The sequence below is a fragment of the Bos indicus genome, chromosome 16 (assembly GCF_029378745.1).
Source record: "Bos indicus isolate NIAB-ARS_2022 breed Sahiwal x Tharparkar chromosome 16, NIAB-ARS_B.indTharparkar_mat_pri_1.0, whole genome shotgun sequence".
Taxonomy (NCBI): Eukaryota; Metazoa; Chordata; class Mammalia; order Artiodactyla; family Bovidae; genus Bos; species Bos indicus.
In genome coordinates this window covers 42,264,156-42,277,336 of record NC_091775.1, presented here as the reverse complement: position 1 = coordinate 42,277,336, position 13,181 = coordinate 42,264,156, and the positions used below count along the sequence as shown (strand labels likewise).

The 13,181-nt window shown below is 40.2% G+C and overlaps 1 protein-coding gene across 8 annotated transcripts in view; it reads left to right on the top strand.

Moving 5' to 3' along the window:
* Positions 1–13,181, top strand: part of VPS13D (vacuolar protein sorting 13 homolog D) — a 273,597-nt gene that overhangs the window by 42,811 nt on the left and 217,605 nt on the right. For all 8 annotated transcript variants that reach the window (XM_070768193.1, XM_070768192.1, XM_070768191.1 and 5 more), the window contains 5 exons: positions 438–589; positions 1,810–2,841; positions 5,199–5,289; positions 7,418–7,544; positions 9,047–9,227. In XM_070768193.1, the coding sequence (XP_070624294.1) occupies positions 438–589; positions 1,810–2,841; positions 5,199–5,289; positions 7,418–7,544; positions 9,047–9,227 (1,583 nt within the window). The remainder of the gene's footprint in view (positions 1–437; positions 590–1,809; positions 2,842–5,198; positions 5,290–7,417; positions 7,545–9,046; positions 9,228–13,181) is intronic.

Here is a 13,181-nt window from a genome sequence, read left to right as displayed (position 1 = left end):
TAAAAGTTGTTCACTTAGAGTTCTCTGTTGTCCTTGATTCTGAGTTAGGCCCAATAAGAGGGATCAATCTAAAGCTGATTGATGAGCAATTTTGTTTGGAAAATGCCAGCTTGGGAGGTTAAGAGAAGCTTACTGAGGACCTTTGCCTGGGTTAATGTTCACTGCACCGTATTTTGAAACCATCAAATGGAGCCTGTTATGAAAATAGCTGTAACATGCTCTTTATGTGTAAATTTATCTTATACCCTTGCTTGCTGTGAGTTTTGGTCTTGGAATAGTTGCCAGGGTTTGTACTCAATCGCAGACCCTCGGCGCCAGGCTAACCTGCCTTCGTGGTCAAAGAGCAACTCCTGGCTTGTTATAGACCCTCACTTGGTCAGCAGTGACGCAATCAGTCTGAGTGTTTCTAGTCGGTCATTTCTTCTCTCTTACGCCAGCTTTTCACATCCTCAACAACACGACCATTCAGTTTAAACTGGAGAAGATCCCTATAGAGAGAGAATCTGAACTGACTTTCTCACTTAGTCCAGATGACCTGGGAGCTTCTAGCATCATGAAGATTGAAGGAAAATTTGTTAATCCGGTTCAAGTAAGCACGCTATTGATTTTTATGTCAGGACAGTTGAAGTCATGTAATGATTTTATATTTGTTATATACATGTGTTATATTTATGTCTTGTTATATTTTGTATATATAAAATGTTGGAAGGAAAATATAAATTCAAAGAGATATTGTTGATGCACATTATTGTCAATAACTTGTTCTAATAAGCATGGTATCCTTTTATCATGTCCTTCTATCACTGAATCAGTCTTTGTTAGCTTCTTCATGTGGAGGGGTGAATTATAGAGTGGAAGAGGGCAAATCGTTAATTCTGTTGCCATTAAGAAATGAGGAAAATTATTGCTTAAAAAGTCAGGATCCCTCTTTCCCAGAGTGTTGTAATTCTTGTCACACTTTTGGCATATGTGGCCCACCTATAAAACAATCTGATTATCTGAGCTGTTGACAGATCCTTTCAAGGGAGAATTAGTCTTGCCCTCATTGAAATGAAATGGTCCAGGGTGTGTGTGTGGTATGTATGTATACATCTTTCATCCTTTTTCCTTCAAAAGTGTCATTTTTCCTGCTTTCACAGGCCAGAGAGCAAAAAGCATAACATTATAAAACAGCAAGGATAGGCAGGACCTTAGGACAGTGCACAGGATCTAGAGCAGTGACTGGTCATTAGTTTGGCAGCTGCTCTGCAGTAACCCAGGGGTGCTGTTAACAGAACATGTGTAGCTTTTGACATCAGTACTTTCTGGATATGGGTCTCTGGTTGAGAGAACTTTCCCTGAATCTTTTTCTTTTTGGCTTTTAAGGTTTTTCTCTTTTAAACTTTTCCTTCAATTTCTGTAGTTTTGTGGGGTTAGAAAGAATGATTGTGCAGATTCAGGCCTACATTTACCAGCACTTATTGAACATTTATTGTGTGAAGATTATTCCGTGAGGTACTTGGGGACGGCCTTGTCAATGGATACAGGTCAGAGAGAGGCAGAGTGTAAGGACGAAAAAGAAAGAAAGAGGGGATCCTTGCTGTCAACTAATTTAAAACATCTTGGAGAGTTGATATATAGCAGAAACCAAGGCGATATTGTAAAGCAGTTATTCTCCAATTAAAAATAAATAAATTGAAATAAAATATATCTTATAAATTATATTTTAAAAAAACCACTTGGGTAAAGTCATACAAAATTTGTGGGCAGTGCATATGAATGCATTTGACAGTAGCAGTGGAATAACTGAATTTTTCTCTTCGAATGCAGGTGGTGTTAGCAAAGCATGTATATGAGCAGGTTTTACAAACGCTGGACAATCTGGTGTATAGTGAAGATCTGAATAAGTTTCCAGTCAGTGCAGCCTCCTCACCCTGCCCTAATTCTCCTCTGCCTCCCCTCAGTACCTGTGGAGAACCTTCCGCTGAAAGGAAGGAGAATGGATTGTTCAGCCACTCCAGTCTTTCTAACTCTTCTCAAAAGTCCTTGTCTGTGAAGGAAGTCAAATCCTTTACCCAGATTCAAGCCAACTTTTGTATATCAGAGCTTCAAGTTCAGCTAAGTGGAGATCTGACCTTGGGGGCCCAGGGTCTTGTGAGCTTAAAATTTCAGGATTTTGAGGTGGAATTCAGTAAAGACCACCCCCAGACTCTGTCCATTCAGATTGCCCTGCGCTCTCTGCTGATGGAGGACTTACTGGAGAAAAATCCAGATTCCAAATATAAGAACCTGATGGTGTCTCGGGGAGCCCCAAAGCCATCTAGTTTAGCACAAAAAGAGTATCTCTCTCAGTCTTGCCCTTCTGTGTCCAACGTGGAGTATCCAGACATGCCTCGGTCTCTCCCTTCTCATATGGAGGAAGCTCCCAATGTATTTCAGCTGTATCAGAGACCCACCTCGGCCTCCCGGAAGAAGCAAAAGGAAGTCCAAGACAAGGACTATCCCTTGACCCCACCTCCTTCTCCAACGGTAGATGAGCCCAAGATACTTGCGGGAAAGAGTAAATTTGATGATTCCTTGGTCCATATCAATGTATTCCTGGTGGATAAGAAGCATCCAGAATTCTCTTCCAGTTACAATCGAGTTAACCGGAGCATTGATGTTGATTTTAACTGCTTGGATGTGCTGATCACACTGCAGACTTGGGTCGTGATCCTAGATTTTTTTGGAATTGGCTCCACTGCAGACAACCATGCGATGAAGGTGCCGCCTGAGGACGTCCTACAAAACGTAAAGTCAGAATCAAGTGCGTTAGCAGAGTCTGAACTTCAGGAGCCAGTTAACACCAAACTGGATCTCAAGGTATCAGTTCCCTTAGGCTCTTGTTCTGAGTATGAAGGTGGGCTTGTTTACTTAGATGCTCTCACTGTGTATTTATGCCAGAAAATCGATACCTTATAGAGGAGATATGTGGTCTTTTGGATGTCTATTCCTAAAGGGTAGACGTTAATATCTCAGAAAAGGTTTTAGCATTAATCCCATCTGGAGGCAGGGGAAATAAATGGTTTCAGTGACTTCTTGTCTTTCCTTTGGGCTGTAAAATTCAGTGGAATTATTTAGCTTCTTTATGCCTCTGTTTCCTTATCTTCCATTGTCTGATTATGGTAACTAAATGAGGAAATTGCTTGAAGCACCTGGCAATGTGTCTAGCACATAGTAACCATGTTACTATGTAACTAGTAACTAGTACAGAGTAGCTATTTTTAAATGTGCCTTTTATTATCATCTCCCTCTGCTCAGAACCTTATTGGCTTTTAGTGAGAGCAAGAGTACAGGTGTCTTAAATGTCAGACTGCCTGGATTTGGAAGCTGGCATTTTTGTTGTGACCACACAGATGTTTGGCTGTGGACAAACCATTTAACCTCTTTCTCCCTCAAGTTTTTCATCAGTAAGCAGAGGTTGTTTAATGGTGCCTGTGTCATTGGATTGTGGAAGTTCAATGGGATGACCTAGGTATGGCCCTCCTCATGTTCGTGACAGAAATGATCATTCAGTGCATGGTACCTTCCATGCTTCTTCCTCCCATGCAGTTGTCTATAGAAGCCGAGTTAGTGTCTCCTAGAGTGTTCCACATTCTGGATTTGTCTGTTTCTTTATGGTACATTTGACTCCTCTCATCCTCTAATTTTAGAAATGGAAGTTAGTGCTAAAGACTTGATCAGATCCAGGTCCGACACTTCATAGGTGGTGCTGAGTGCTTCCTGTTGCGTTATACCAGGAGGTCTACAACACCCAGTCATCCCACTTTCAGTGATGCTAGCTAGGGTCCATGCTGAGAGTGGGCTCAGGTGCTGACAGCTGGATTCCTCCAAACAAAGCGTGTTTGCATTATTTTGGTGATGAAGTGACTAGAGGTTTGTTTTTTTTTCCACTTCCCCCTTCATGATAACTCATTCCCTTGAGATCCTTCTGTCATCCATGTCCAGAAGCCACTGCAAGGGGACCCCTCGTGCCACTGGAGTGGCCCCCATGGTCACTGCTCCATCTGTAATAATTCCCTCCTTTTTTCTCTTCATTCCTTGAATGTTTTTTCTCCTTCCTTTTCTCCTGCTATTTTCTTTCCTTTTCCGTTGTTTTTTTTTTTTTTCATTTATCAGACGTATGCTGAACACCTACTTTGTTGTTGTTCAATTGCTAAGTCATGACCAGCTCTTTGCAACCCCACGGACTGCAGCACGTCAGGCTTCCCTGTCGTTCACTATCTCCCGGAGTTTGATCAAACTCATGTTCATTGAGTCAGTGATGCCATCCAACCATGTCATCCTCTGTCATGGTAGGCATTAAAGATAAGGGGTGCATTTCACCGGCTCTGCCACTCGGGAGCAGAGAGTGTGAACTGGGATGTGAGCTTCTGTCCTTCTCTTCCCTCCTTTCTTCTCTTCAGCCGATGCCTTACCCAGTGATGGCACTCAGGGGTATCTGCCTCCATAAATCGTAGACACAGAGTCCTTTTTGTAGCTAAAATGACAGAATTATGTTACTGGATTTATTTGTTTCCAAGAATGCTGTTCCTAAAACAGGATTTTGGTTTTCTTCTATTGGTGGTTGGCTCTGGGGAAGAAAATCTTTGATTGTGCTTCTAAGTGAAGTCCCAGTTGGTCACCAGGGGCTTCTACTAAATATTAGTCTGAAGACATTAAACATTAAGTGTATTTATCACTTCGCTTTGACAAATTCTTAGGGTACACTTAATGAATCTGTATGAGTGATTACAGAATAGTGCAATATTAGAGATAAATGCTGAAAGGGGAAAAATTGTTTTATAATGTAAAACATTTTACTGACAAACAATAGATGAAGCCCAAAGAAAGCATCCCCCCCAAAAAACCAAAAAGCCAACCAACCAACATACAAAAAAAAAAAAGAGAGAGAAGAAAGAAAAAAAAAAAAAATTAAAGAGAACAGACGAGGCGACCACAGAGAAGACACCACAGAACCTGGGTTTTAGATTGCCCAGTCAAGTTCTTTTCCTATCAGCTCTCTCCTCTTATGTGGTTTGACTGGCTAAGAAAAGTTGAAATGAATTTGGTATCAGTCGGACAAAAAGGTTTATCTTCAGCTTTCCCGAGACTTGTAGCATCTTTCTTGATGCCATTTGTCTGAAAGGTACCTTTTCCTCCGAGTAACATTCGCCTTGCCTTACCTCCTGTGTTCTTAGGTTCATTCGCTTTCTCTCGTGCTGAATAAGACCACCAGTGAGCTTGCCAAGGCGAATGTGTCCAAATTAGTGGCACACCTGGAAATGATTGGTAAGTGGAGAAAATCAGACTTGGGGAATCTGGGAAGAATTTGAACATCCTGCTCACAAATCTAATTGTCTTCACAGATGCTAAGTAAGGTGTGGCTCAGTGGCTGGGTTGTGGTTGCTGGTCTGGCCAGGACGGGTGGTGGTGGTTTCTAGATACTGGTTTATGGATCAGAATCATCTGCTAGAAATGCAGCTGTCTGGCACAGCTCCCTTCCCATCCCAAGACTCTGATTCTGTGGGTTGGGATGGGACCCTGGGATCTATCTGAGTTTTAAAAAAGCTCTCTGGATGACTATATAATTTCTTTGTCTAAACTTTGGACATGTTGGAGCGTGAAAGGGGGCATTGTTAATAATTACAACTGGGAAAACGGCATATAACAGGGGCTGCCTCTGGGAAATCAGGCCATATGTTCACTCTGTTGCCATAATTGGGGGGAACCCCTAAGAGGGGGTGGGCTTCCCTGATAGCTCAGTTTGTAAAGAATTTGCCTGCAATACAGGAGACCCTGGTTTGATTGCTGGGTCAGGAAGATATGCTAGAGAAGGGATAGGCTACCCACTCCAGTATTCTTGGGCTTCCCTTGTGACTCAGTTGGTAAAGAATGCGCCTGCAATGCAGGAGACCTGGGTTCAATCCCTGGATTAGGAATATCCCCTGGCGAAGGGAACAGCTACCCACTCCAGTATTCTGGCCTGGAGAATTCCATGGACTGTATAGTCCATGGGGTCGCCAAGAGTTGGACATGACTGAGCGACTTTCACTTTACTGAGAGGGGGTGGTTTAAGCAGGGAGATATTGTAGCAAAGCTGGCATTCTTCCTAATGGGATGCAATAGGCTGTAATCCTTAGTAGAACACAAGTGAAGAGCTACGTTAAGCTCTAAAGTGGAGGAATTTACAAAGTGAGCATAAAATACTGCTCCTTCCTTAAGCAACTGGTGATAAAATAAGAAGACTACAAAGCTCAAATGTTGACTCTGTAGTAAAATAAGAATGTCTTTTGGGGAAATGATGAACTAAAATTGGTTTCATTCCTGGTATAAATTAATTTATAAAAGGCTCCTAGAAGAGATGAGTCCTTTGAATTGGGAGAAGCTTGGGTAGGATAAGTTTCCCTGGTAGCTCAGAGGGTAAAGCGTCTGCCTGCAATGTAGGAGACCTAGGTTTGATCCCTGGGTTGGGAAGATCCCCTGGAGAAGGAAATGGCAACCCACTCTGGTACTCTTGCCTGGAAAATCCCATGGATGGAGAAGCCTGGTAGGCTACAGTCCATGGAGTCGCAAAGAGTTGGACACAACTTCACTTTTCTGAGTGACTTCACTTTTTTGGGGGGGCGGGTGGGTATTTTTGTTAGAGGACATTCGGAACCAAAAATAAGTATGTGTCTCCATTGGGAGCAGAACTAGCCTGCCAAATACATACACCTCAGTCATTGTTTTGTTGTTAATTATGATGACAAAATTTGTTTTACATAAGCAACAGTTCAGAATATTCCTTTTCAGTATCTACCCCATGTTAAGAATGATTCATATAGGTTCATAGCCCAGGGGTGCATGTTTTAACATTTCCTCTTTCTTATGCCCACCTTCCAGGAGCTTCACTTGTGTAATATTGGAGTAGTTTCAAATCTGTGTCTTCAGTGTCTTATTTTATTAATGTCGCCTTTTAATTAAATATCACTAAAACCCATTTAATACTGCCTGATTAATACATCTCTGAGATTTTTTCCTTTATTCTTTTATCTATAGTATAAAATAGACCTTATGCTGTTTTGCTAATTCTAATTAGTGGTCTGATCTCAGAAGAGAGCATGTTTCTATCTGTATTTGTAAATATTTTATCCTTTAATTTATGTTTACCCTTAATTTCTTCCCCCTTATAAGTGTTAAAGTGTGATACTGTGGTATTATTTCAATCCCTTTGGACTTCTGCATTGAGGCTGTTGGAAATAGTGCATAAAATATCGTTCTGGGTGTGTTAAAATATGAATATTCACTTTTGACATTTCGTTTTATTAAATGATGTAAAGTCTGAGGCATGTGTATATCAATTTTTGTTTCAGGCAGAGTTAGGGTGTGTGACAGAAAAAAGACCATAAGAATGCATTCTGATTTTTAATCTTCCTAGAGGGAGACCTGGCCTTACAGGGAAGCATTGGGAGCCTATCTCTAAGTGACCTTACCTCGCATGGAGAGTTCTACCGAGAACGGTTCACTACAAGTGGAGAAGAAGCCCTCATCTTCCAGACTTTCAAGTAAAAACATCAAGCTTTTCCATCATGATGGTTTCCTGTTTCAAATTCTTGTCGGCTAAGCAATGAGGAAAAGTTTTAAAAAAACATAGCCTCTTATGTAGAATCAATTTGATCTAGTTGTGAGGAATCTTGATTTATATTCAAATGGATCTGCATTGAAGTGGGCTACTCAGGCTTTAAGAAATAAAGGGGGTATGGTTGAAGTAATTGTGGTTATCATTATAGTCTGGTTTCACAGCAATGTGTTGTGTGACTTGAACAAGTCACTTAATCTCCTTGTATCCGTTTTTCTATTGAAATAGTGAGGAGACTGTGTTAGATCAATTTCCATTTAGCTCTGAATGATCTGGGATGATTTCAGCCTGAGAAAGTTGTTGAAGATAATGGGTTTTAAATTGCATTAGGCATTTCTTCCAGTATAAATACAATCTGTATTCAGTTTTAAAATTTAGAAGGCATTTTTAGGCCTATGTAGTTATTAAAGAATAGTTTTCTCAGAAAACAGAAATTTTGAAAGGTGGTTTTTCAGCCTTTTGGAGAGCTGTCAGAATGTATGGATATTCATCTCTGCCCCCAAGTATTCTGGTCTGTGGTAGTGTTGTGTTCTTTTTTTTTTTAATTATCCAAAGTGATTTTAATGTTCAACCAGAGCTGAGAAAAATGGTCCCTAAAGATGTCTAAGAAGTTTTACTTTCATTTCCAGAGGGAGTATATCATACTCCTCTGAGAAGTTAGATTGATTTATTTGTATTGTTACCTACCACAGTGGCATGGTTCTTTAATAAATGAGATAATTAATGTAAAACTCTTAACTCTCTGCCTGGCAAAATAATAGTTGCTCAGCTAATATGAATTCCTTTCCCCAGTGACTATGTCTTGTATAATAACTTATTATTGTGGCATCATGTCCCATTAAAACCATTTGTAGAAGTTTTTTAATTTATCAGTGAATGTGGATGCTAAAACTCTTTGGACTGCATTTCACTGAAGTAAAAAGACTTCTTTCAGTTTCCAGAGACAGATTGCCTCAGGAGCATTGGTTCTGTTGCCTAATTTTCTTTACCAGTTGTTTCACAGTGTAGTTTTTGTTACCCCAAGTTGTCACAGTCTTTGCTAGAAGAGTGAGCAGGAATATTCACTTTTCCTTAAAGGCAGGGGCAAAGAGGCTCAGGTAAAAGGTCTGAACCACAGTGGCTTCTGAGTGAGTTCTGGAATCAGGAGTGATCGCAGCCCCAGACCTGTCCCTGTGTTTATAGCCCTGGCCGTCACACCAGACTTTTATTTAACATCCTCGACATGTGGTGGAAGCTTAGAAAGAAGGTAGTTATTGGAGTTTGCTTTCTAAAACCTGGTTGTGGATTTCCTTTTTTTTTTTTCTGGGTTTCCATTTTAACAGTTAAAGCTGTTTCCTAGGGAAGCCCCTAAATGAACCCGAGTTTTCTTCAGACGCTCATTTGCATCCTGCCGCTGTCTCTGAGTCACACTGCTGCCCTTCCTCCTAGGTATGGCCGGCCTGACCCTCTCCTCCGGCGGGAGCACGACGTCCGAGTGAGCCTCCAGATGGCGTCCGTGCAGTACGTGCACACCCAGCGCTTCCAGGCGGAGGTGGTGGCCTTCATCCAGCACTTCACGCAGCTGCAGGATGTGTTAGGGCGCCAGCGAGCTGCCATCGAGGGGCAGACGGTAGGTAGTGCCTGGATCCAAGACACTTCTCCAGTTTGACTCATCAGCAGAACTTTTAAATCTCTAGGGATAAAGCTGGAAAGTGTCACTGAGAAAAGTGAAGGTAATCAAGTAATCTTAAGCTTTACTAATGTACTCCATGTAGCTGATTAGCTACAGCAATCTTACTGTAATCGGAGAGCTTATATTCCTTGTTTCTTGCATCGTGTTTTAATTTCCTTTTAAAGTTTAGCTTTGGCTTGCTCTAAAAAAGATAAACAAGTTACTTCAGTGGTGATACTTCTCCTGGAAAGTGGTTCCAAAGACGGTATCTGTTATAAAAAGAGGGTTTCTTTCAAATGTAGTTCTCAAACTTCTTAGCTCATGGCTCCCTTCTTGTCTTGGAAGTTTTTCCGAGACACATCTGAGGCCAAAAGAAACACCTAATGGTCTTTCCATTTCCAAAGTAATTAAGTCCAAACAACTTCATAATTACGTTTGTCCAACAATTTAGTAGCTGTTTGAAAACGTAAAAACATAAGTGAAAGGTGATATTTTTATTTCATTCTTAAATCACCGTAATTGCTTCCTAGTAGGATGTATGTGCCTCTTGGGCACTGAACAGCTCCTCAGACTTGGAATTGGGTTGAATGTCACAGTCCTCATTTCCTTTTCCACATTTATTTTCTCATGGTACTTGTTTTTTATCTCAGCAAGTGCTTAAGACCCAGCTTTGCAAAGACGTGACATCACTGGAAGGAATGTAGCATGACCTCACATTGAGTGTAGACCACCTCAAGCTGGTGGTGTGTGCTGTGTCCAGGTGACATCACTGGAACGAATGTAGCATGACCTAGCATTAGGTGTAGACCACCTCGAGCTGGTGGCGTGTGCAGTGTCCAGCTGATGATGTGTTTATGTGAAGGATTTAAGATGCCCTGGCAGCGCACCTCTGAGTGTGAGGCAGCCTCCAGTGTTGTCTTGGAACCACAGAAAGCAGTTACAATGTGGTTCTTTGTAAAACGTATTGGCTATTTATAAGTTTTATTAGGTAAAAGATTGTAATTTAAGTTCTTTGTAGTGGCAACGTTTAAAAATTTTGTTTTAATTTAAATAAATTTTTTTTTTAGTAAGTTGTATATTGTTTTAGTACAGAATCAAAGCCAAAAAGAGCATTTGGAGAAAAGTCTCTTTCTCGGCTACTTTTCCTCAGCCACCCAGTTTCTGTCCTTGGCAGCAGCCAGTATTAGTGGTTTCCTGTGTACATTATAGAGAATTTATTTTTTAAAATATAAAAGTAGTACAATCAAATGACAGGGAATCTGGAAGAAAATAACTTAGTTTTCTAGCACCATAGGTATATTTTATTTATTTTTTTTCCCCATACATGTTTCCATAGATATATGTAACTTTTTTTTCTCCCTTTAGAAACTTATAAAAAACAGTTTAGTATTTGATACATATGAAAGAATATCTGTAACATGTATATAAACTTCAAAGTGTGGTAATAGAAGGAACATCCATGAACCACTACCAAAATAAAAATTAAAACATTACTAAGATGTCACATGTAGTCCTTCCCTATCTCATTCTGTTGATGCCTCAAGAAACCACTCTCCTGACTAATCTGTAGTCCGTTTAAGATTAAAAGAAAACTTTGTATACCATATCTTTCGCTCATCTCGTTTGCATGTTATAAAAAGGGTATGAGGTTTGTGTCCCTTTGCTAATGGTCTCCCAACCCTAATCCCTGCTTCCTGGTAGCCACTGGCCAGCTTGCTGTTAAAGCAGAATGCAGCCACATTCATTCATTTCCTTATTGCCTGGATGCCTTTACACTTTTCTTAATTTGCTGTGATGTTTTAGGGACTTTTGTATCTAAGCTCCTGAGCGTTACTAGTTTGTAGTTTTCTTTTCTTGAAAAGAAAAATGCCTATTTTAGTTTTGGTAACTGGGCCATGCTGTCCTTTTGTAGGATGAATTGGGAAGTGTTCCTCTTCTATTTTCAGAACAGTTTGTGTAGAATGACATCAATATTTCTTCCTTTATATCTTCCTTAGTATATTCTGGATAGAAGACCTTTGATATATTTATTGCTAATATTTTTTTCTAGTCTATGGCTACCCCTTCCCCCATTTTCTTAATACTATTTTTTTTAAAAGCAGAAATCTTTCGTTTGATGAAGTTCAATTTTTTAATTTTATGGTTAGTGCTATTGTTTTGTCAAAGAAATCTGCCTACCATCAGGTGGCAATAAATCTCTCCTATTTTCCTTTTTTAGAAGTGTTATAATTTTAGATCTCTTCCATTTTGAGTTAATTTTTGCATATTTTGTTAAGTGACTCTTGAGGTTTTTTTCCCCAAATATCTATCCAGACTGTTCTTTTCCCACTGAATTACCTTGACACTTATGTTGAGATCCACTGGTCATATATGTATGTGTATTTCTTTATTCTATTTTTTGATTTATATTTAGTTGTACACCCCCTTGTCTTTCTAAAAAAAATACTATTTATTTGTTTCTCGGCTGTGTTGAGTCTTTGTTGTGCTGTGTGCGGGCTTTCTCTGGCTGCAGCAAGTGGGGGCTTCTCTTGTGGAGCAGGGGCTCTAGGTGTGGGGGCTTCAGTAGTTGTGGCTTACCAGCTTAGTTGCCCTCTGGTATGTAGTATCTTCTTGGACCAGGGATTGAACCTGTGTCCTCTGCATTGGCAGGTGGATTCTTAACCACTTGACCATCAGGGAATACCTTCCCCTGTGTCTTTTTTTTTCTTCTTTTTAAACTTATTTTTAAAAAACTTATTTAGATGTCCCAGGTCTTAGTTGTAGCATGTGGGTTCTTTTAACTTCGTTGCAGCATGTGAACTCTTTAGTTGTAGAATGTGGGATCTAGTTCCCTGACCAGAGATCAAACCCATGCCCCCTGCATTGAGAGTGCAGTGTCTTAGCCACTGGACCACAAGGAAGTCCCCCCTCTCCCTTGCCTTGATATCTGTTGCCTTATGGTATGTCTTGAAATCAGATATTCTAAGTCTTCCAACTTATTTTTCAAAGATGTATTGGCTCTTCTAGGTCCTTTGTTTTTCCTCTATAAATTTTAGAATCAGCTTGTCTGTTTCTATAATAAAGTCAGCTAGGATTTTGATTGGGACTGTCTGGAATCCATATATCTGGAGAATTGACATCTTAACAATATTGAGTCTTTGGATCCTTGAATATGGTCTATATTCCATTGAAGTAGGTCTTTAGTTTCTCTCAGCAGTGTTTTGTAGTTTCAGGTATACTGTTCTTACACATTTTTTGTTAAACTTATCACTAGGTATTTCAGCATTTTGATGCTATTCTAAATTGTATCAATGAAAAAAATTCAGTGTCCACTTGTTTATTGAAAGTTTAAGAGATATAATTGGCTTTTGTTTACATAGATATTGAGCTCATATCCTGTAATCTTGCTAAACTTACTTATTCTGAAGTGAATTGAAAGTTGCTTGTCATGTCCGACTCTGCTACCCCATGCTGTACAGTCCATGGAATTCTCCAGGCCAGAATACTGGAGTGGGTAGCTGTTCCCTTCTCCAGGGGATGTTCCCAATCCAGGGATTGAACCGAAGTCTCCTGCGTTGCAGGCACATTCTTTACCAGCTGAGCCACAAGGGAAGCCCAAGAATACTGGAGTGGGTAGCCTATCCCTTCTCTAGCATATCTTCCTGACTCAGCAATCAAACCGGGGTCTCCTGTATTGCAGGCAGATTCTTTACAAACTGAGCTATCAGGGAAGCCCTCAATTACTTATTCTAGCTCCTTTAGATTCTTAAGGGTTTTCTACGTAGATGATTATGTTGTCTGTGAATAAGAAAGTTTTCTTTTTTCCTTCCCAACCTATATATCCTTTGTTTGGACTAGGAGTTCAGCTACAATGTTGAATAGAAATGGTGAGAGTGGGTATCCAAGCTTTATTCTTTATCTTAGAGGGAAAGC